Source organism: Stenella coeruleoalba (assembly GCF_951394435.1).
Source record: "Stenella coeruleoalba genome assembly, chromosome: 3".
Taxonomy (NCBI): domain Eukaryota; kingdom Metazoa; phylum Chordata; class Mammalia; order Artiodactyla; family Delphinidae; genus Stenella; species Stenella coeruleoalba.
This window is the reverse complement of record NC_137148.1, coordinates 145248962-145270565: the sequence shown is the minus strand read 5'-3', so window position 1 is coordinate 145270565 and position 21604 is coordinate 145248962. Positions and strand designations below refer to the sequence as shown.

The following is a 21604-nucleotide window of genomic DNA, read 5'->3' as shown; positions in this document are numbered from 1 at the left end:
GGAGTTTCTGCTTTTCTTTCCTTTTTTTTTGATTGTCTATACTAGAATGAGATTGACTTCCCAAGCCACAAATAAAAGTCACCTTCAGCTTTCTGCAGCATGTCACTGAGAATGGAGCACCATTCTGATCTTGAGGCAGCTCCGTTGCTGCCCTGACATTTTGCTGATCCCAGGCTCCCTAAAGCAACTGCTGGCTGGGACTCCTCCTTGAGTAGCCTAATCCCCTGGGCCCACAACTGAAGAGCCTGCCCAGCTCTAAATATTGCCTCTGCCTGGAACCCTGTTCAGACAATCTTTACTGCCCTCCTGGATACCTGTAGATATTAATTCAACCTGGATCTAGGCTGAGTTTTCAATACCCTTTGGAGCCCCAAATATTGAACTTTTGGCCTTGGGAATCAGGTCTAGAACTGCTCAATGTTTAATACCCCCAGTCCCAGTCCTTTTTGTTCCCAGTTTCCTTCTCGGCCCATCCATCAGCTCAGGCCTTTAGCAGATAGCACCAGAATTGTGACAGACATGTGCTCAGGAAAGGAAAATTGCAAACAAACTTGAATCTGTGGTCTCGACAGCTAGGTAGGCAAATCTACTTCTAAAATCTATCAAAATAAATCTAAAGGTTTTAAGTTTCATTTTCTGTTTACAGTTTTATATATTTTATATATTACGCACCTTTCTATTTACATTGATAATTGAGAACTGATTAGATTTCCAGATGCATTATAGTATGTGATTAAATTATAAGCCACTGGGTGTCACTCTTAAACTGTGCAAATGTGGCTGCAGAAGAGAGTTTTTCGATAGTGAATTGGATGTGGAGAGTTAGAGATCTCACCAGGGATAGAAACCATTTGAACTGTTTGCATAGGTACATTTACAATGTCAGTGAACTACGGCAGAGTTTGCCCTTAGGTTCCTGTATATTTTCTCTAGACTCATTTTTCAGTGGCAGTTAAACAAGACTAATTATTGGAGAAAATCCTCTCAGCACTAAAAGGACAAAAAGACGTTCATGTATCCATTCAATATGTACATTGATCACACACTAAAAGTAAGATATTGGGCTAATGAACTGTGGGATTACAAGAAAAAGTGAATTTGCATCATGCATACATTTAACTTATTGGAATGCAACTGAGATAAAAGAAAATGAAAGAAAATTCTTCCTGTTACTCCACTCAATGAATTTGTGCCTCAGATTAATTTTTCCTACTGCCTATCAACCTTAAGCCCAGGCTTTTACCTTCTGCTCTAAGACACTGGGGCTGGGACTATGCAAACTGCATTCTCCAGACTTCTTTGCTGGCTGGCTTCTGGTTAGGTTCTGCTGACTGGAGGCATTGGCAGGAGATTAGAAGTTCATAAGAAAGCAGGAGGAATATTCTTGTTTTCAGCTCTATTCAGCTTCCCTTCATTGGTAGCATTCATGTAGGACTGCAGCCTCCAGCTTATCTCAGCATATCTAGCATCAGTTCTACTGCGGCCCCTTCAGAGGTGCCAGTAGCAGCTGTGCCATACTTCCTCTTTGAACTCCTATCAGGGGCCAAGTAGCAATCATGTGTTGTCCCCATCAGAGGTCCCAGCACCAGCTGAGCCGTGACATCTGGGGGGTCTGAGCATCTGCTCTGTGGAGACACTCCCTGCAAGCTCCCAGGTTCCGGTAACACCATTTCTGCTCTTTTACACCTCCAGCCCTAAGAGTGGTAGGTGCTTCGCAAACTACTAATACCAGGGTAACCTTAGCAACCTTTCCCGCTCTTTCTGCCTTCTGATCCTGTGTAACTGATCCCCTGTATTAAGTCATCTCTCTCTGAAACACCTAGCATGGCTTCTGTTTTCCTGATAGAGTCCAGACTACAGTGACCATGAGATGAGAGACATGAATGTTCTCTTTCTTCATTCAGTATCAGATTTTGTGTGCTTCTCATGGTTGAGAAATCTTGTAACACTGAATGAGAGTCTAGTGTTTATATTTCTCAAATAATATGGGTCCTAATTACAAGCCAACTGGTGGTCAACCAAAAAACAGTAGAATGTAAGGCTTCATGCAAATAAAGGATGTAGTGATACACTCCAAAACCAGAGGAAACTTGGCCATGTTGTACTTAATGAAAAATGATCTCCAAGTTGCCCTTTTCTAAGAGATTTCCAAGGATGGTTTGACTATATAGTATTTTTGCCTTTCATGTTGACTTTAAAACCGGAACCTCTCATAACACGTGTCTCCATAGTTGAGTAGGACAACTGTTCTTGCCTTAAGGAGAAGGAGCTTACAAACTAGTAGAAGAAATAGGCATGTAAAAACAGAGAAAACCATAATTCAAAAAGATACATGCACCCCAATGTTCATTGCAGCACTGTTTACAATAGCCAGGACATGGAAGCATGTCCAACAACAGAGGAATGGATAAAGAAGATGTGGTACATATATACAATGGAATATTACTCAGCCATAAAAAGAACAAAATAATGCCATTTGCAGCAACATGGATGGACCTAGAGATTGTCATACTGAGTGAAGTCAGACAGAAAGACAAGTATCATATGATGTTGCTTATATGTGGAATCTAAAAAAAAGAGGGTACAAATGAACTTATCTACAAAACAGAAATAGAGTTACAGATGTAGAAAACAAACTTATGGTTACCAGGGGATAAAGCGGTGCGGGGGAAGGATAAATTGGGAGATTGGGATTGACATATACACACTACTGCATATAAAATAGATAACTAATAAGGACCTACTGTATAGCACAGGGAACTCTACTTAATACTCTGTAATGGCCTATATGGCAAAAGAATCTTAAAAAGAGTGGATATATGTATATGGATAACTGAATCACTTTGCTATATACCTGAAACTAATATATTGTAAATCAACTATACTCCAATAAAAATTTAAAAAAGAGACAATACATGGCAATGTTTGATAGGAGCAACACAGAAGGACATACCCATTTGTCACCTGTTAGACTTCATGAAATAGGTTGGAAGAGTAGAGGGAGAACAGGGAACATGATGCACAGATTCTTCTAGAAATTTCATTCACTCCCTTGCTTAGAGCAAGAAATTATTATGGTTATTGTTATTACTATTTCAGTTTTAAAGACCTATTGGAAGAAGATGCTTACCCCGTCTGGGAGTTTTGCTTAGTATATTACCTTTTCTTTTCCTGATATATTTCAGTGCTATTTTATTTGATTTTTCTCAGTGACAGTGGAGAACATCTGACTCCTTATTCAAGGCCCCTCCGTTATACACTTTTTTAAGGTTTAATAGACCACTGTTAATTCTTTGTTTTATGCCATTAGAGTTTCTTTTTCAGTTTGTTTCTCTGATTTTTTTTTCCCTAGAAAACTCATGATTATATTTTCTGGTTCCAATTTCTATTAGCCCCCATCGTTCATGTCTCACTTCTGGAGCTGATGAAATAATCATTGCCCTTTCAGCACAGAATACCAGGTTTAGAAAGACAAGAAAAGAAATCTTCCAGCTATAGTGCTGGGACCATCAGTCCACGGGAGCTTTTGAACCTCAATACGTTTCATCCTCTTACCAGGTCATTTATCTTTGAAAGTGGTGACATACTAGGGCGAGAGATGACCTAATGATGAGGGACATCTTCACAAGTTATCATTTGAAGAAGTGGTTTTTGAAGAATAAGGAGGAGATGTGGGAGGGGGATTAGCAGTGAACTCTTTTCTTCAACTACTAAATCTTTTGGGATTCAGCACTTTTTCAAAATATATTTGCCTAAAAGTCTTTAGGGATTCATTTAAAGGAGAGGAGCAAGAGGAAAAGAGAGGGGTTTGAAGCTGAAAAGAGAATATTTGTTGCTTTTTTCCCCTCACATTATGAGCTTATTTGAACAGTTTTTGTCCTGCCAAGTGACTTAGTTTGAGGGATTTTTCCCTAGCTTTGAATAATCATGGGAGTGTAGCACAAATTTTCCCTGAAAATGCCCCTCCTGTTTCTTTGAACTATATCAAAGCACACTCCATGCATAATTCTGTGCATTTATTTCCTCTTTTTATGGCAACTCATTCCAGATGAATGTGACAACCTGAGAGGTACTAATACAATGGAAGTAATAAACTTATTTAAAACGGGTTTTACTTTACCTTAAAACAAAATATCTGTGTAACTGTAACTTCCTGAGTAGAATGTAAAGCTTTTTACAAACGAAGGCCCTAATGAGATACTGATATGTTTTGAATATTGGTCCATGAGATTGTTTGAAGAGCTTGGCAACCTTACGACATTACGTTATAGACAAACTTCTGCATGGAGTAATACAGTTCATATACACCTTAATGGGAACCTCCTGGCTCTGACTCACAGCAAGAAATGAAGCCAAACACTCCAGTCTGTAGTACTTGTTCAAGTTCCTGGATTTAAATCTGGAGTCATACTTACTTTGTATTTATTTTCTGAAGTGAACAATATCAGAGTGGCCAGGATTCCAGGTAAGAAATACTAATGGATAGTTAGGAGGCACTTACCTTTCAAAAAATTAATGTCAAATATTTTCAGAAGATTAAGCCAGAATAGACTTTATTTTCAAACAGAAAAGACATAGGCAAGAGCCCACAGAGAGAAAGCGAGTGGAGGAATTTAGCTTTATCTAGAAGTCATCCAAACAGGATATTTGAAGAGGAATAAAGCTAAGTTCCAGATAGGAAAAAATAATTAATGGAGCTAAATCTTAGCCTGTATCTAAAAGAATTTCAAACTTGCACTCAATTAAATAAAAATGTCAAACCAACTGTTATTATCATTTGTGTTAGACAACTGGTTGATTGACTTGTCATTTTGCTATCTTATGAAATGAAATTGGGAATAAGTATAATGTTAGTCATATCTGTGTAGCATGATTAAATTGCTTCAGGACAATCAAATTAATGTGTTTTACTGTCCCCACAACTGCTTATGTTAAAAGTAATTTGATTCACAGTGATGAAGCAAAATTCTGTTTTTGAGATGGGCCTCCATGGCTGGTTCAACTAAGGTTATTTTAGTTGTGAAAACACAGTCTCAGTCTCCATGAGCTAAGCAATACAGGTGGTTGGGGCAATTCTCCAAGTACTCTAATTCAGAGAAAACATTGGCTTTTCTGGAAATTACCTGGCTCATTTGACATGTATTTTGCTTGAACTAGTTCAATAATTTTTCCAAACATCTACTTTGCTTTTGCCAGAGAGAGACAACCCTACAATGTCTGTAAACAAAATACAAGCTAGAGATGGAGGATTTTCTTTGCTATAGGGCTTAAATAGGGGTTTTCTGACCTGCAGTCTCATCTAAAATTAGGAAAAAGATTGTTGATCTAGGTCTATGTTGCACTGGAAGTGTGTGGAGTGAAATAACAGAGATCTGTAGATGTTCTAGGTTAGGAACCAGAATGCCACAACACTTAGCTTTACAATTAGACTTACAGATACAGGTTTCTCCACACCAATGTTTTTCAAAATATTTATTAATCATTCTTTCCAATAATCAGGATTCTGCTAACTGAGAAAAAGGTCAATATTATATAAAGAAAGAAATCTGTAAGATTATAGTAGGAAATTACAAACTTACATGCCAGGACAAGATGGCTAAGTTAAATGCCTGAGCATGAGATGGTATGGAGTGGTGGGGACTGTGGCAAATTGGAGCATTCATACCCCATCTAAAGGTGGCATCCATTCCTCAGCTTCAGCCAGTGCATACAATGTGCAGTATGGTCCCAGTCTTGCCAGACCTTCCATTTTTCAACAAAAGTCAGAAACCTAGATCTTTATATGAAATTTCCCCACGTTTATATGTTGGCAACCTCTTGGAGTTTGTGGGGCCCAATTAATAACACCCCCTCCTCTTGAATTCACTGCCAGTTGAGAAATGACACAGGGTTAAGACAGCCAGAGATCAAGATGTCGACATTATTACTGATAAAGTTGATGGAAGAACAAGGCTAAAATCTGTAACCTGTATTTTCTAATTACCACTCTCCTCAGAAGAAAACTTGGGTATGCACAACTGCCTTGTCAGGGGAGAAAGGGTGAAAAAAAGAGGGATGATAGTGCTCTCAGATTGTTAATAGAGTAACTCTACCCAATTAAGAAATGAGGACCAATGACTGTCAGGCCAAACCTCCTACCCATCAGGGAGAGAGCTCAGAGACAACTAGAGTGGAAGTCCCCCCTGCTGCCACCGTCACACACGCATGAAAATATAAGGTACAAGGCCAGGGAATGGAATTTCCACCATGGTAACAATTCGTTCATTTTCGAAAATTCTGTGCAAGGCAAACACGACTAGACAGCCCACAGATACCCAATTTGCAACCTCTGGTTTGTACTTACTCTGTTTTTAAATTTGTCAGTTAGTTGCAAGTTTTAGGACTAAAATTTTGCAGTAATATTACTGTAGGCATAAATACTAAAAATAAAATTTTCTTCACTTTTATGGAAATTCGGCATATCAGAATACTTTTTGATGGTTCTATGCAATAATTTAGTATTTGTGTCTTCTTCCATAGACCAGATTTTTCCAAAAATGTGTGTCGGGAAATAGATTTCAGTTGATGTCCAGCCCTGTACTCTTTATTTATGTAACCCCACAAAGAAAGCCAGGATTCAAGGTTCACAGCCCCAGTTCTGACTTCACGTTTCTCTCCAACTTCCGCTTTAATTTCATATCTGCTAAGACTGTTACTTACCTTCCCATTTCTGTCCTTGACTCACCCTTCTATTTTAACATCTGAAGTCATTTTCCTGGTGACTGTTTTGACTTCCCCATGATTCTGGTTCCTCCTCCCCTACCCATTTCCAGCCATGCTCCCTCGAGGTGCTTTGAGTAAACACTCCACTAGTTCCAACACCAGAGATCCCCGACACTGTGTGGTTCTCCCATTAGGCTTGCTCCAGACCCTTCAACAGGAAATAGCATTCATAGTTTTTCCATTCTTGGTGGTTCTGGAAATGTTTATTAAATATATTTTGAAATGAGTGGACCATTGGCTGGGGCAACAATATTTGTCATAACAGGTTCGCTCTTGTTATAATGGTTTGGCATTGTAAATGGGTATCTTATTGAGCAGAGTAAGAAAACAAAGTCATCCTTGTTGGAAATATCTTAAGAAAAGATATTTCCTGATTGTGACCGAGTCTCAAGAAGTGTTTTTAAAATCTAGCCTCCATTTTTGTAAAATTCCTTTTTCTTAGAGTCATAACTGACTTTAAAAAGTCTTCAATTTCATTGTAGCGGTGGTCTGGGCATTTTGGATATGTAGACCTAACTTACTGCTGACGCTTTGGTGTGTTTTTGATTATTCAAGAGCTGCTTTTTTAGGCAAATGACAGCCACATATCAAAAGATGACCCTTTCTTTGCATACTATTCCTGGAATTTCCTCATCTGGAGCTTTTTCCCACTAGTGTTCAAGGGAGGTCTAGAGGGTCAGAGTGCTTTGAAGGGGGTGCTAAACAGGATGCTGGAATCCATGCCTGGTGTTGTCCTTTTTTGTTCTAAGATGACCCTGTTGGATAGATTTACTATCTATGTGTGAGGGCATGGGGAAAAATCTTAGCTCTGGCGTCTCAGTCTGTTCAGCTATGGGCCTTGAACTTCTGCTCTGCCAGCACAACCCAGCAGGGAAGTTAATCTCCACCAAGGCAGGCAAATGGCCAGAAGACTTGGCCCTGCCAGCCATGAGCTATGCATGAGTCAGGCTGGAAGCCATAGGTTCTAACTGGAGTGAACCCTAGGCATGCAGCATCACCAAATCGCGGTTACCAAATGACTTCCATTTATTAAGTACCTACCATGGTTTTGCAACTGCACTACATGTTTTTCATATATTCTCTCTTAATTTAATCCTTGACACATCCATGAGATAGGGACCCTCACAGATGAAGAAACTCAGGCTCAGTATGGTTAAAGACCATACACAAGGTCACACAGCTGGTTAGTAGCAGAGCTAGGATTGTAATCTGGGTATCTGATCCAGTGCCCGTCAAACACTGCCCATTGGTCTGAACCTACAATTTTGCTTTTACCTAGTCATTCTGTTCAGCATTCTAGTTCTCCATGTGGTGGGGAACCATGGCATTCACCTAGCTTTTAATAAACTCTCCCCAGGTAGATTTAGTGCTGCCATCTATGGGGTGTCCCTGAATATATCTTTACCCTGAACTCTTAGAGACTGTCTTAGTTTGCTAGGATTGTCATAACAAAATACCACAGAAGGGGTGGCTTAAACAACAGAAATTTATATTTCCCACTGTTCTGGAGGCTAGAAGGCCAAGATCAAGGTGTTGCAGGTTTGGTTTCTTCTGAGGCCTCTCTCCTTGGCTTGCAGATGGCTGTCTTCTTGCTGTGTTCTCTCACATGGTCCTTTTTCTCTGTGTGCGTGTCCTTGGTGTCTCTCTGTGTGTCCTAATCTCCTCTTCTAATTAGGACACTCATCAAATTGGATTCGAGCCCACGCTACCAGTTTCATTTTAACTTAATTACCATTTTAAAGGTCCTGTCTCCAAATGCAGGTACTTTCTGAAGTACTGGGGGTTAGGGCTTCAACACAGGAATTTGGAAGGTGACACAATTCAGCCCATAACAAGGATTGAGAGTCTGCTGTCCATGAACTGATTACTGAGGTCCTTAGTAGTATATCTGACTTCTCTTGGCTCTCACCCCTGGCCCTGCTGGAACACACAGCCACAGGAAGGGACCCCTTAGAATGTGAAGCTGACTAGAACTTGAAACCTTAGTTTTTGTACCCCATTGCCCCATATCCTGCTTTCTGCCCCTTCCCCACTGGCCATTCCACAGAGAGAGAGAGAGAGAGAGAGAGAGAGATACCTCAAAACACCTGTTGCTGGGCCCATGACTGAAAAGACTGATGCTTAAGGCCATTCTCTTAACATGGAAATTGTTCTGTGGGCTCCAGTTATATTGCAGATTAAATATATATATATATATATATATATATATATATATATATATATATATGTCTTTATTTGAGGCTCTTCATATTTACCTTAAGGCCACTTTTTGACTTTACACCATAAAATAACCCTGATCTCTCAAGCAGATGCCTTTATAGGTGATGAGCATTGAAAGTATGTTTTGGGAGATCCTAGCAGTAGAATGTAGCAGTTATGCACACAAGCTCTGGGTTCAGATTGCCCAGGTTAGTATTTGAGCCCCATCTTACTACTAAGTGACCTTGGGCAGGTTTCTTGACCTCTTTGTGTCACATTTTCCATATGTAAAAGGGCAAAAATAATAACACCTACTTAATGGATTTGTTGTTAGAATTAAATGAGTTAAACATATAATGAAGTTGTAATAATGTCTGGCCTATAGTAGGTACTCAAACATTTTAGATCTAATTTTTATTACTAGTGTGTGGGTTTTTAGAATTATCTTTACCCTTTAGTGTTATTTTATCCTGGTTAATTTTTATGAAATGCACATATGTGTATCATTTATGGCATTTTTTAAGTCTACAAAAGATAAAAATTCAACCCAAACTGGCTTACACATGGAAAAGAATTTATTGGCTCTTGTAAATCAAGTAATTCAAAGACATACCAGCCTCAGATATGACTTGATCCAGGGCTCAAATGATGTCTCCAGAATTTACTTTTTCTCTGTACATTTCTCAGCTATGTTGCCTTAATGTTGTCTCCATTCTTGGTGGCTTCCGTCTCATGCTTGAAAAATGACTGTCATCAGCTCTTGGAACTGCATGCTTCAACGCTGAAATCCAGTGAAAAAGAGTGAGCGTCTTTATCCTAGCATTTCCAAAAAACATTCTGGGGTCCACTCTGATGGGACTGTATCAGCCCGTGTGCTCATCTTTTTTTTTTTTTTTTAATTTCTTTATTTTTGGTTGCGTTGGGTCTTTGTTGCTGTGTGGTATGTGGGCTTCTCACTGCGGTGGCTTCTCTTGTTGCGGAGCACGGGCTCTAGACGCTCGGCCTTAAGTAGTTGTGGCACACAGGCTTACTTGCTCCGCGGCATGTGGGATCTTCCCGGACCAGGGCTCGAACCCGTGTACCCTGCATTGTCAGGCGGATTCTTAACCACTGCACCACCAGGGAAGCCCCCATGTGCTCATCTTTGATTGGATTATTGGTACCATCAGGATGCAGGACTTTGGCCAGGTCTGGGTCATTCATCCCATTCTTGAGTTAAAGGTAGAGTCAACGCCACGAGAAGCACATGGATTGAAGGTGGGGAAATTAGGATATAGCTACCAGAAGAAAGATAAAAAGATGACAGACCGCAAAATAATAGATGTTCATAGCATGAATGCTTTTAAATAAATTTGGAGGACTTTGAGTGTAACTATGGGGACTCTAGTACAAATCACAGTTCAGTTCAAACTCATTACGTTGGATGACTAATTATGTCTAGCATTATATAAAAGACCACACTAATGCAATTGAGATAAAGGATCTCCTAAATGAGCCAAGTAGACATATGTTAACATACGCAATGCTGGGGTATGAAAAATTTTCACATTTTGGTTTCTAAGAATGGAGAAGAGCTCTTTGACTCCTCTTTTCATGATAGCCACTTTCCTCCACCTGCAAAAAGGGGCCACTTTGGGTGGAGTCACTACGTGATTTAAAAATTCATCTCTTCTCCTTTGGGGTGGTATATTGGCCTGGTACTGCTACACTGGATGAAAGTCCAGACATCTCTCTTTGGATGCTTCTTTACCACTAGATCCTAAGAATTCCCAGTTCAGGCTTAGGCACTGAAAACTTTGCAGAGATAAGCACTCAAATTTGTCGGGCTTTGTTGAGACAGAATAATAGCCTTTCTACTTGCTTCTAGTCCATTTAAACCTGCCTCACATGGCTACAGGAGCTCTCTATGGATTTGAGCCCAGGGTGCTTGAATTCTGCTTTGGTGTTTGGGGGTCAAAGCCCCTGTATTTTGCCTCCTTTGTTTAGTATCTCCCTTGGAAACATTATAAAAGAAGTAGTGGTGTACCTAAGGCAAGAATTCAAGTAGTGCTAGGGCCCCTGACTAAAATGCCATCATAATATCTTTACACCACCACTTAATTGCACCTAATTTTACATTGCAAACAAAACTTTTGATAACATTTAGATATAATATCATTGTCTCTAAACTCCAGAATTAAAGTTCCAAAGAATGAATAAAAGGGAAATCAAAGGCTCATTATATTGCTCACTCGCTTGAAGAATATAGATCAGTAGTCTGAGCTGGGCTGTCAAAACCCCATGTTAAGAACAAAGGAATCTGGCTCAGAGAACCAAACTTGAGTAAAACATCTTAATGGAACCAACTGTTTACTAATATTATTTCCATGGGAGGAATCTGGCCCTAACTCAAATTTTTTTTTTAAAATACAAACTAATCTACTAAGGGGATTTGTTTTCTTAACCCAAAGCCTGAAAATCATTTCTGTGAATTACACCACTGTATACAGGGTGACTGTTGTGCATTCCCCCTTGTTAGGAGAAAGAATGGAAAATATCAAATCTTGTCAAATGAAGCAAAGGAAAAAAATTAGTCTTTCATTTGTAGGAGAGAAAATAACACTCTAGAGATTCAAGTGCCTGCTTTGTATTACTACACAGTCTCTAATTGAGCCCTCCTTCAAAAATCCAACTTCACAACTTATGTCTTAGAAGTTCCCCCTAATTTAAAGTACTCAGCAATTTAGCATCTGAGAATGTCCCCTTCTGAGCTGGAAGGACTAATGATCAAAAGGAAACATGTGAGATATAGAGATATTTAACTTCTCTTATGCGAGATCAGTGATTTAGAAGGGATTGATATGCCGGTTTTTCCTTATTTTAATGACCTTTCCCACATGTGGCCTCCTCGATTCCTATAATAACACTTTGTTTATACAGATAATTTTCTCTCCAGCAGGAGCTCTTACATGCTTTAATAACCTTTTCTCATAAATCAACTCAGTACACTGTGAAGTTTGATGAGGTATAGGGGCTAGGAAGGGTTCTCTCAAGCCTGCCAACTGGGTCTCTGATTGCTCCACTGCCCCCTCCTGCATCTCCAAGTGGGCTGATATTGGTGTAGGGGACCTGGGGGCAGGGCTTGATTGGGCTGGAAGGTCACCCCATAGTAGCCTAGGAGTGAGTGCAAACTCTGTGAGAAACAAGAGTGTTTGAGAAGGTCCCATGCGAAGAAACCAAAATCTGAATTTTTATCCAGATGGAGTAAGGCTTGGGTCAGAGATTCTTGGGTTGGGCTTTGGTTATCTCTTAGGAATCCCGTACATTTTATTGACCCAAGCCTCCATTTAGAAATGAAAAAATATCTCCACTGGATGATTCAGTTGAAGTAGATGGTATCCATTTGGTAGCATGAGACAGAAACAGCTCAAATTGGCATAGATACAAAAGAAAAAATAATGGATGATGTTATTGAGATTACCCAAAGAAGGGCTTCAGGAACAGTCTGATCCAGGTTATCAAATGATGTTAAGCAGCTCTTTCTTTTTCTAATCTCTTGGCTTTGGTTCCCACTAGACATTCTCAGCCAAGGTTTTTACACATAGTGAGAAAAATGGCATTTAGTAACCTCCTAATCTTATCTTAATAACTTAGGATCCAAAGGAAGAGAGAGAACTCCTTTCTCTTGGTATGTCTGTATCAAACTTCAAGGAGTATACTGACACTGGGATTGACAATCCCAACAGAAACACATGGAATGTGTATGTGGATGGATTTTCCTAAGGTGTCAGAGAAGGGAAATGCAAAAATCTGCTGGATTGACCTATCTCTGTCAGCTCTACACTTCTCTTTCCTGTAACCTGCCCGCCCGCCCCATACATATACACACATGCATGTATGCACACACAAACACACACACAGAATGTTGTTACAGGCTTGGCTAAAATATTCTGGAAGGATACTTCATATAGTAAAAATAAAAATACATAAATATGGCATAACCAACAAATTACAGTTCGTGAAGGTTTCATTGTAATACAACAAACAATTCCCAAATGCCGCCACTTACCATGTCTTTTTTATTTCACAACACTATTATTTTTTTCTAACATCTTTATTGGAGTATAATTGCTTTACATTGTTGTGTTAGTTGCTGCTGTATAACAAAGTGAATCAGCTATACGTATACATATATCCCCATATCCCCTCCCTCTTGCGTCTCCCTCCCACTCTCCCTATCCCACCCCTCTAGGTGGTCACACAGCACTGACCTGATCTCCCTGTGCTATGCAACTGCTTCCGACTAGCTGTCTATTTTACATTTGGTAGTGTATGTATGTCAGTGACACTCACTTCTTCCCAGCTTATCCTTCCCTATCCCTGTGTCCTCAAGTCCATTCTCTATGTCTGTGTCTTTATTCCTGTCCTGCCCCTAGGTTCTTCAGAACCATTTTTATTTTTTAGATTCCATATATATGTGTTAGCATATGGTATTTGTTTTTCTCTTTCTGACTTACTTCACTCTGTAGGACAGACTCTGGGTCCATCCACCTCACTACAAATAAACCACTTTCGTTTCTTTTTATGGCTGAGTAATATTCCATTGTGTATATGTGCCACATCTTCTTTATCTATTCTGTCAATGAACACTTAGGTTGCTTCCATGTCCTGGCTATTGTAAATAGTGCTGGCAGGCAGATTCTGAACCACTGCACCACCAGGGAAGTCCCCAGAGATTATTTCTTAAGGGAGGCCCTCCTCAACCCCCATCAGTCTCTTCCCTGCTGACCTAGACTCCCACAGCCTTACGTAACTGCTCCTTCATAGCACCATACGTGGTTTTAATTTCACACATATTTGTAAGTTCCCTTTCTATAACCCTCTGTTCTACTGAACCTTTCCCTCCTGCCTCATCATTTTATCTCTAGTGCCTACCAGTGCTTGGCATATCTTAGGGGCTCAGTAAGTGTCTGTTGAATAAATAATTGGAGACAGAGGACAAGGCTTAGGAGGGAAGATCAAGGCTTTGTTTTCTACATGTTGAGTAGAAGATGCCCTTAAGACATCCGAGTGGGGTTGTGTTTTGAGCAGTTGGTGTGAGGTTGGGATGCCTTTGGAGATGATCATGGCCAATATTTTAAACCATGGGAGTGAATAAATTTGTGAGGGAGGATGTGTGAAATTAGAAGGGAAGAGGGCCCACGACTAAGGAGCAGCCTCAACATGTGAGGGGAGGAGGTGAAACCAGCAAAAGAGACTGAAAAGCAGGGGTAGAGAGAAAAACTGGGAGAGTGTGCAGTCGACGAACCCAGGGAGGAGAGAGATCAAGGAAGAGGGGAGGCTCAACCATGCCACGTGCTGCTAGCGAAACAAGATTGAGGACAGGTCAGTGTCTCGTAGATTGAGCAACTTCGAGGTAATTGGTGACTTTAATCAGAGCGGTTTTGGGAGAGTGGCAGAGGGGGAGGCCAGGCCGGAGTAGGCTGAGAAGTAAAAAGTTAGTACCTCTGAGAAGAGCATCCTGGGCAAGCTTTGTGGTTTTTAGACAGGACCTTGTTTGCTTAGAATAAATAAATTTACAGTTATCTCTGGGACATGGGATTTTGATTTTCTTCATTTTACTCCTGTTGCTCTACCTTCAGAATATTTTTAGAATGTGACCACTTCTCACCACCTCCCCTACTATCTCTCCGTCCTGAGCCACCGTCAGCTCTGACATCGGTGACTGGAGAGCCTTCTAACTGACCTGCCTGTGTCTACCGTGGCCCCCACAGTCCGTTTTTCATACAGCAGTCACCGTGATCATGGGGAGTGTGATCAGTCACGCCACTCCTCTCCTTAAAACCCTTCACTGGCTCCTATCGTGAAGAGCTAACAAAGACCGCAGAGCGTCCCACAAGGCCATTCAGGGTCTGACCACTGTGTCCTATCTGCTTACTGCTCTCCATCCACTGTGTATCTGACTTCCATTACTCTCTTCTCCGTTCTGTGCTGCAACCACAGTGGCCTCCTTCCTGTTCTTCTAACACACCAGACAAGCTCCTGCCCCAGGGGCTTTGCACTGGCCCTTTCCTCTCCTGGGCACTCTTCCACTAGATACCAACTTGGCTAACTCAAATCTCTGCTCAGATGTCATCTTCTCATTGAAGCTTATCTGGGCTTCTCTATTTAAAATTTTAACCTATGGGGATGAGGTTGGGGGGAAATGGGTGAAGGTGGTCAGAGGATACAAACTTCCAGTTACAAGACAAATACATTCTGGAATGTAACGTACAGCATGGCAACTATGGTTAACAATACTGTATTGTATCTCTTTTCTTTTTAAATTTTATTTATTTATTTGTTTATTTTTGGCTGTGTTGGGTCTTCGTTGCTGCACATGGGCTTTCTCTAGTTGCGGTGAGCGGGGGCTCCTCTTCGTTGCGGTGCGCAGGCTTCTCATTGTGGTGGCTTCTCCTGTTGCAGAGCACCGGCTCTAGGCACCCGGGCTTCAGTAGTTGCGGCACGTGGGCTCAGTAGTTGTGGCGTACGGGCTTAGTTGCTCCATGGCATGTTGGATCTTCCCAGACCAGGGCTCGAACCCGTGTCCCCTGCATTGGCAGGTGGATTCTTAACCACTGCGCCCCCAGGGAAGCCCTACCTCTCATGATTAACTCAATGTATTTACTCGATTTTGGATATAATTAGTGCAGTTGCTATTATCATTGATGAACTGGGGGGAGATGGGGTGGTTGTCGAAGTAGCCTGAACCGATTAGAGAGGAAGTCCCTGAGGAACAGGGAAGGAGGTGTCTAGCCATTGGAGGTCCATGGCCCATTAAGTAGCCTGAGATACTGGGCTCTGTCCAAATAGGTGCCAAGATCATTTGTGATCTAGGCATGTTCTCTTCTTGGGCATGTGAACCAGAATTCCCTGAAAGATCCCCAGGTGGTACTCAGCGGGTCAGGATGTGGATTGAGGTGAGCTACACAGAGGGAACCGAGTAAGGTCCACCCTCCCGCAGCCAGAGCCACCCACTGTCTTCTTCCAGTGCTGAGCCAAGCCACCTGGGTTTCCTCAGGCCACTGCCAACAGGTCTTCCTTGAGTATCTGGTGTCTAAACTGCAGGGTCCCCCACCAAACCCCAGTATTGGGAGCCTGCACCACAGACCCCACCACGGAGAAGGACACTCGTGCTGATTCCATTTCTAAAACATTTATTTTCAGGAAATGTTTGTGCTCGCATGCAAGGAAACTTTGTGGGGTATCTGTGGCTGCCAAAGTGACATCTGGCAGGATTAACTGGATCACCAGAGCCAAACAATGAGGACTGGGAAGGCAGCAATAACTGTGGGGCCTGGGCCCATGTGGGGGCAAGATTTTGAGAATGACCACTTAGGTGACAAAATGGGATTCCCACAAACCACAGCTCTGGTTAGTTTCTGGTCTGGAGCCAGATCCTCTCTCTGATGCAGATGTGGGAGGACGGAGAGGCAAGAGCTGCCCAGCTGCTCATCTGGGAACTCATCCTCCAAGGGACTCTGTCCCTCGTTCTCCTCCCGTACCAGGAGGCGGCAGTCAGCGGGCAGCACCTCTCACAGCACCCGCACGTACACCTGCTCGGACCACCTGCTCAGAGCTACTCTTTTGCCCAGCCCAGCATACCTGTTCCACCTGTCTGAAGACCCACCGCACGTTTCCTCAAAGCACACCCCAGAGCTCTTCCTCACTCCAGCCACGCCCCAACAACTCCTCTATCAGTACCGGGTATATGGACATGTCCTCCAGGCCCTGTGGGAACCTGTGTGGCCGCCAGCCAGCCAGCTGTTGGGCCTCAGACCTGTTCCCTAGTCCTGAGTCAGAACCGAAGCCCTATGTGTCCAGGGTCCACTGAACCGCAGCCCTGGTCAGATGTGGAAAATGGAGACTTGGAGAGAGTAGGTGATTCACTCCTGCTCTTCATCCTTCAGAGGAAGGCCCCCAAAGCGCCTCGACTATTCACCAAAAGTCATCAAATTGTACTGTTAAGATCTATGCCTTTCACTGAATGCAATTTTTGCCTCCATTTAAAGAGAAGAAAAGCTTTTTAAGAACTGGGTTGACCCCCCTGCATGCACAGGCCCAACTGCAGGCAGAGAAGATGGTCAGCCCAGCCCAGACCTTGCTAAGAGTCTGCTCAGAGGCCGTGGGTCTGCTGGCACTGGATGGGCACAGATGCTGGGCAGATGAGCTCTGTGTGGTGTTTTAGACAAATATGATGACCTAGAGTAGGGCCAAACAGACAGGAGAGCCCAGGTAGCAGACCCTGGGAGAGAGGAGATACCAGTTGGACCAGCACACCTGAGGCTATGGTCAAGGCCATGAGGACCACAGTGTGGTGGGCACGGTGGCTGTGAAAGCCCCATTGCTGCCCAGCCAGCCCTAGACAAGCCACGGGGAAGCACTCACCGGCCAGCCCCATCATAATCTCCACCAATCCCGATGAACTTGCATCCAACGACTGCCCTGATGTGGTCGAAGTGATCTGAAGAATGGAAAGTCAGCAGTGTGGGGCTTCCAGGGCAGGGGTGGGGGTGATGACTGGCCTCTGTTGATTCCCCTTTTTTCAGCCTGTAGGTCAAACAGGCCAGTTCCTTCATGGCCTGGCACCGAGATACCAACTAGAGGGCCCTGAGGTTTGATCTGAAGTGATCCCAGCTGGCTCTAGACTGGACTTCAGATTTGGAGTGGACCCCAGAGCACCCTGTTTGGGCCATTTCCCACCCAAGATTCACCCTGCCTCCCAGTCTCCTTGAGAACCTGTGGGGGCTCCTTTCCTCGGGTGTGGAGGATGAGAGAGGAACAAGAGTACAACTGAAGAAGACCCCAGAGACCTAAGGAGCTGTCCAGTCCCTTGGCCAGAGGTAGGGGCAGTGCGCTTTAGGAACCCCTGTAGAGGCACAGATGGGCAGCACCCGGGCTCTGTGTCTGACAGCCTCCCTGATACCCATCAGTATCACAGTTTTGATTCCGTGGCTCCAGTTCCACATGGCACCAAGGTGCTGTGTACCGTCCATTATTGGGTTTTGGGGAGCTGTACCTATTGCCAAAAGGTGGGTCAAACCCCTGGGGCTCTTCTGAAGTCCTCCCCAAATTTGGACCCAGCTTCAGCTCCAAATCAGTTTTCAGAGAGCCCAGGGTGAGGCTCACCTGCCACAATAGACACGTTGGCTAACGGGTTGCACTGCAGCACCCGCACGGACAAGGACACCATCACGATGCCACCATTCTTCTTCTGCAGGGGCAGACTGGTGGACAGTCACCTTGGCCCCCAGCACAGCCACCTGCCTGTTCACTCTCTCGGCCCCTGTGAGGAAGGTGTTCAGCCCTGGCTTTGAGGTCAGAGTCGTCTCCTCTCTGGGTTTGTGTGAATGGAGGAGCCGCAGCCCTGGTCTGGGTGGTGTCTTGGCCCTGGGTTTCCAGGTTTGGAGGAGTATCTTACCGCCTAGACCCCCACCTAGGGTGCAAGAGTTCAGGGGCTGTGGATCGTGGTTTTGGGGGCAGAAGATATTTAACCTGGGGTTTGAGGAAATTGAGGGAGAAGAGGCTCAGGTTCAAGGGCTCCTGGTTTGAACCTCTTGCTTTAGGTTTGAGGGCCAGGGCAGTCTCACCAGAAGCTGCCGGATATCATCAGGAACATTCCAAGTGTTCTTGCACATACCCCGGGCAGCTGAGTTGGAGAAGATGACAGGTGTCTGTGACACTTCTAGGGCTCGCCATGCCACAGCATCCGAGACATGGGACAAGTCCACCATCATGCCCAGGCGGTTCATTTCTGCCACCACCTTCTGCAGGGACAGGATGGGGAGAGGGCATCAGGGCTGCATTCATCTTGTGTGCATTTATCTGTAGGGAACAGGCGGGGCTGTACATTCATGTGGGGCAGGGTATGGAACCCGGGTCCTTACCTCGCCAAAGCCGGTCAGCCGACTGACATTGCTGTAGAAGGGGTGGATACCCTTTGCTGAGCTCTGTGCCCTGCAGGATGGCCAGGAGGCAGTCTGACTGGTGGCCATGGCTTGGCTACAAGAGCCTAGAAAGAGGTTCTGTCAAACCATCTGCACCTGCAACTGGTGCAAGAGGAGGGACCCAAACTGGGCTGTGCCTGGCAGTAGGAGGGCCCTTCTGGGGATTCAGTCTTGTTCTGCAAACCTCCATTCCCCTCCCCACCCCAGGTTCAGGGCCGGATCCCAGGGGTAAACTTGCTTTGGGCCCCAGCGTGATCTTGGGCAGATCCCCGCCTCACTGGGCCCTCACCATCTGCACTGTGCTCACCAGGGCGTGTTGCAGGTGTGGGTGAGTGTCACGTAGCGCACACCCAGCGCACAGAAGGTATGCAAGCTGGAGAGCCTACTGTCCAGTGAGTGGCCACCTCCACACCAATGAGGCAAGCCCACTTCCGGGTATTGTTGAGAGCTGGGGGCAGGTAGGTCAGATGATCATTTTCAAGGCAGGGGTAGCTTACTGAAGTCCCTAACACCTATCACCACCAGTCTGTTTACCTTTTTTTTTTTTTTGGCCGTGCCACGCAGCTTGAGGGCTCTTAGTTCCCCCACCGGGGATCAAACCCGAGTCCCCTGCAGTGGAAGCGTGGAGTCTTAACCTCTGGACTACCAGGGAAGTGCCCCATCTACCTTTAACTGAGGTCACAAGCTCCAGCTCAGAATAGGAGGCACACATGAGGCGGATGAGGTCAGTTTGCTCCAGGGTGAGGCGCACAGCATCCCGTTCGTGGGTCTGGCATGGGACGTAGGCTGACCAGAACTGAGGGAAGGCCAGGGCTTAGTTTGGGCTTTGGAACTCCTTGGGGCTCAGCTGGCACAGCACTCACTGTGCCCGGAAGTCACATGTAATGCGTTGCTTTCTCTGTGGTACTTGGATGCCCGTCAGGCTGGCTCACTGTGACCCCTGTAGCCCCCAGCATCCATGGCATGGCACTTTCTAGGTCACTATGGTAACTTAATTCCAATGTGACTAACCTGTGGTCTCTGAGGCCCCCAAAGGGCCCCACATTCCCCAGCAGCCATGGTGGCACCTTGTGTGTCCCTTTGGTACCTGGGCACCCACGAGACCGTCTTTCAGCCTGTCCAAGCTGGTCTGGCCATGGCTGAAATTGTGCAGATTAACATCCTGTAGCCCATTGTGGTAAAACTGCCTCAGGACCAGGGGCATGTCCTTGTGGCTGGAGGGAGGTCAAGGCAAACGGGTGGGCTCCTTAGGTCTTGGGATCAGGCAGGACACAATGCCTGGCCTGGGCCAGCCTGGGGGCCCCCCCCACCTCACACTGTCACACAGACTATACTAGGAGCAGCTGAGGCCTGGGCTGAGGGGTTCCCACCGGGGAGGGGATGACAGAGAAGGGGAAGGGCATCTGTAGATGATGGAGAGGACATCCAGGGGTGGTGTGAGAGAGCCTCCCCACTAGCTCTGCATGCTCCGGACCTCCTCCCCTGCCCAGGGCCAGGCTAGGCCCCCACCGGCCCCCAGCAGCCCGCACATACTGCAGCCACCCGTCCACAAGTGGGAAGTCCCGCATCAGGGCCTGTGTGCGCTCCCGCGGACCTGGGGTGCTGGAGGTGCCTGGAGTGGTCTGCACGGGTTACCGGCCGCAGCAGCAGACCCAGCAGGAGCAGCAGACACAAAAGAGGCCGCTGGCTGAGTGCATGGGGACCTTCGAGGCCCCCGGGCCGCAAGCTGCGCAGGGCCAGGCAGGCGGGCAGAGGCGGGTCTGAGAGGGGCGGGCGATGGGGTTCTGCCCGTCGACACAGACCACCCAGCGACGCGGCCTCGCGAGGGGGCAGGGTGAAGGAGGGGATACAGCGTCACAGGACCCTGCGACCCGTGTGCGGAGAGCCGCGATCCGCGAAGCCCGGCAGCCACAGGGCGGCACTGCCCTCCTGCCCCCTGCTCAGAGGCAGCTCCCGCGGGCTAAGCTGGCCTCTGCTGAGAGCCCACTCGCCTCCCATCGCGGGTTCCCTCCGCCCCCGCCCCTCTTCCCACTCCCACTGCTCCGAGGGGGTGCCCTAGGTTGCTCTCCCCACCTCTAACCTTCCTGTCTAAGCTGGGGTGCTTCTCTCAGAGGGCCACCTTCAGCCTGAGGCCTCCCGGGAGCACACCTCGTCCCCATCTGCCTGCAGCCAGCCCTGTCCACCCCAAGGGCCGCGTGCGAGTTGTCTCTGTGGCCACAAGTACTCTGGGCTCCCGGTTTCCCCGTACTGGCCCATGGGGGCTGGTGTGGGGAAAGAGATAGTTTCTGGAAATTTCGTGGGGGGGGGCGGGTAACCTTGTGAGCTCTGGATTCAGGAAGAGGCCCTCTGCCCCCGACCTTCTCTCTCCACCTACTTGACACCCCAACCTGCATGACCATTCTCTGGGGACTTGAACCAGCACCTGGGAACTATCAGGAACCTCCCCCACTTCTGTCAGCCAGCCTCAGGAAAGAGCACCCTCAGGAGTTGCTACACCTCCCCAGGGCCTGAATAGAGGGACTTTTGGGATGTGAACTGAACAACCTTCTGGGGAGAGTCAGCAACCCTTTTACTCAACAGAGCAGGAACCCAGTCAGTAGGCTATTTGAGTGGAAGGAAATGAAGTCGTTTCCATGGCAGCAGAGCCCCCACCGCAGCAAACTTCCTCCCAGAGCTGC

The 21604-nt window shown here is 45.4% G+C and overlaps 1 protein-coding gene and 1 long non-coding RNA gene across 2 annotated transcripts in view; one reads left to right on the top strand and one right to left on the bottom strand.

The window, feature by feature from the left end:
- The window catches only part of LOC307184736, a 180041-nt gene that overhangs the window by 45062 nt on the left and 113375 nt on the right, over positions 1–21604 (top strand). The window lies entirely within an intron of this gene.
- On the bottom strand, positions 16004–20509 carry LOC307183882 (dipeptidase 2-like). The gene is given in 12 exon segments (XM_079917030.1): positions 16004–16484; positions 16585–16620; positions 16624–16720; positions 17368–17443; positions 18109–18193; positions 18570–18746; positions 18867–18936; positions 19234–19333; positions 19336–19374; positions 19593–19722; positions 20014–20140; positions 20469–20509. Coding segments are annotated over 12 exon segments (1221 nt in total). The 5' UTR covers positions 20495–20509; the 3' UTR covers positions 16004–16226.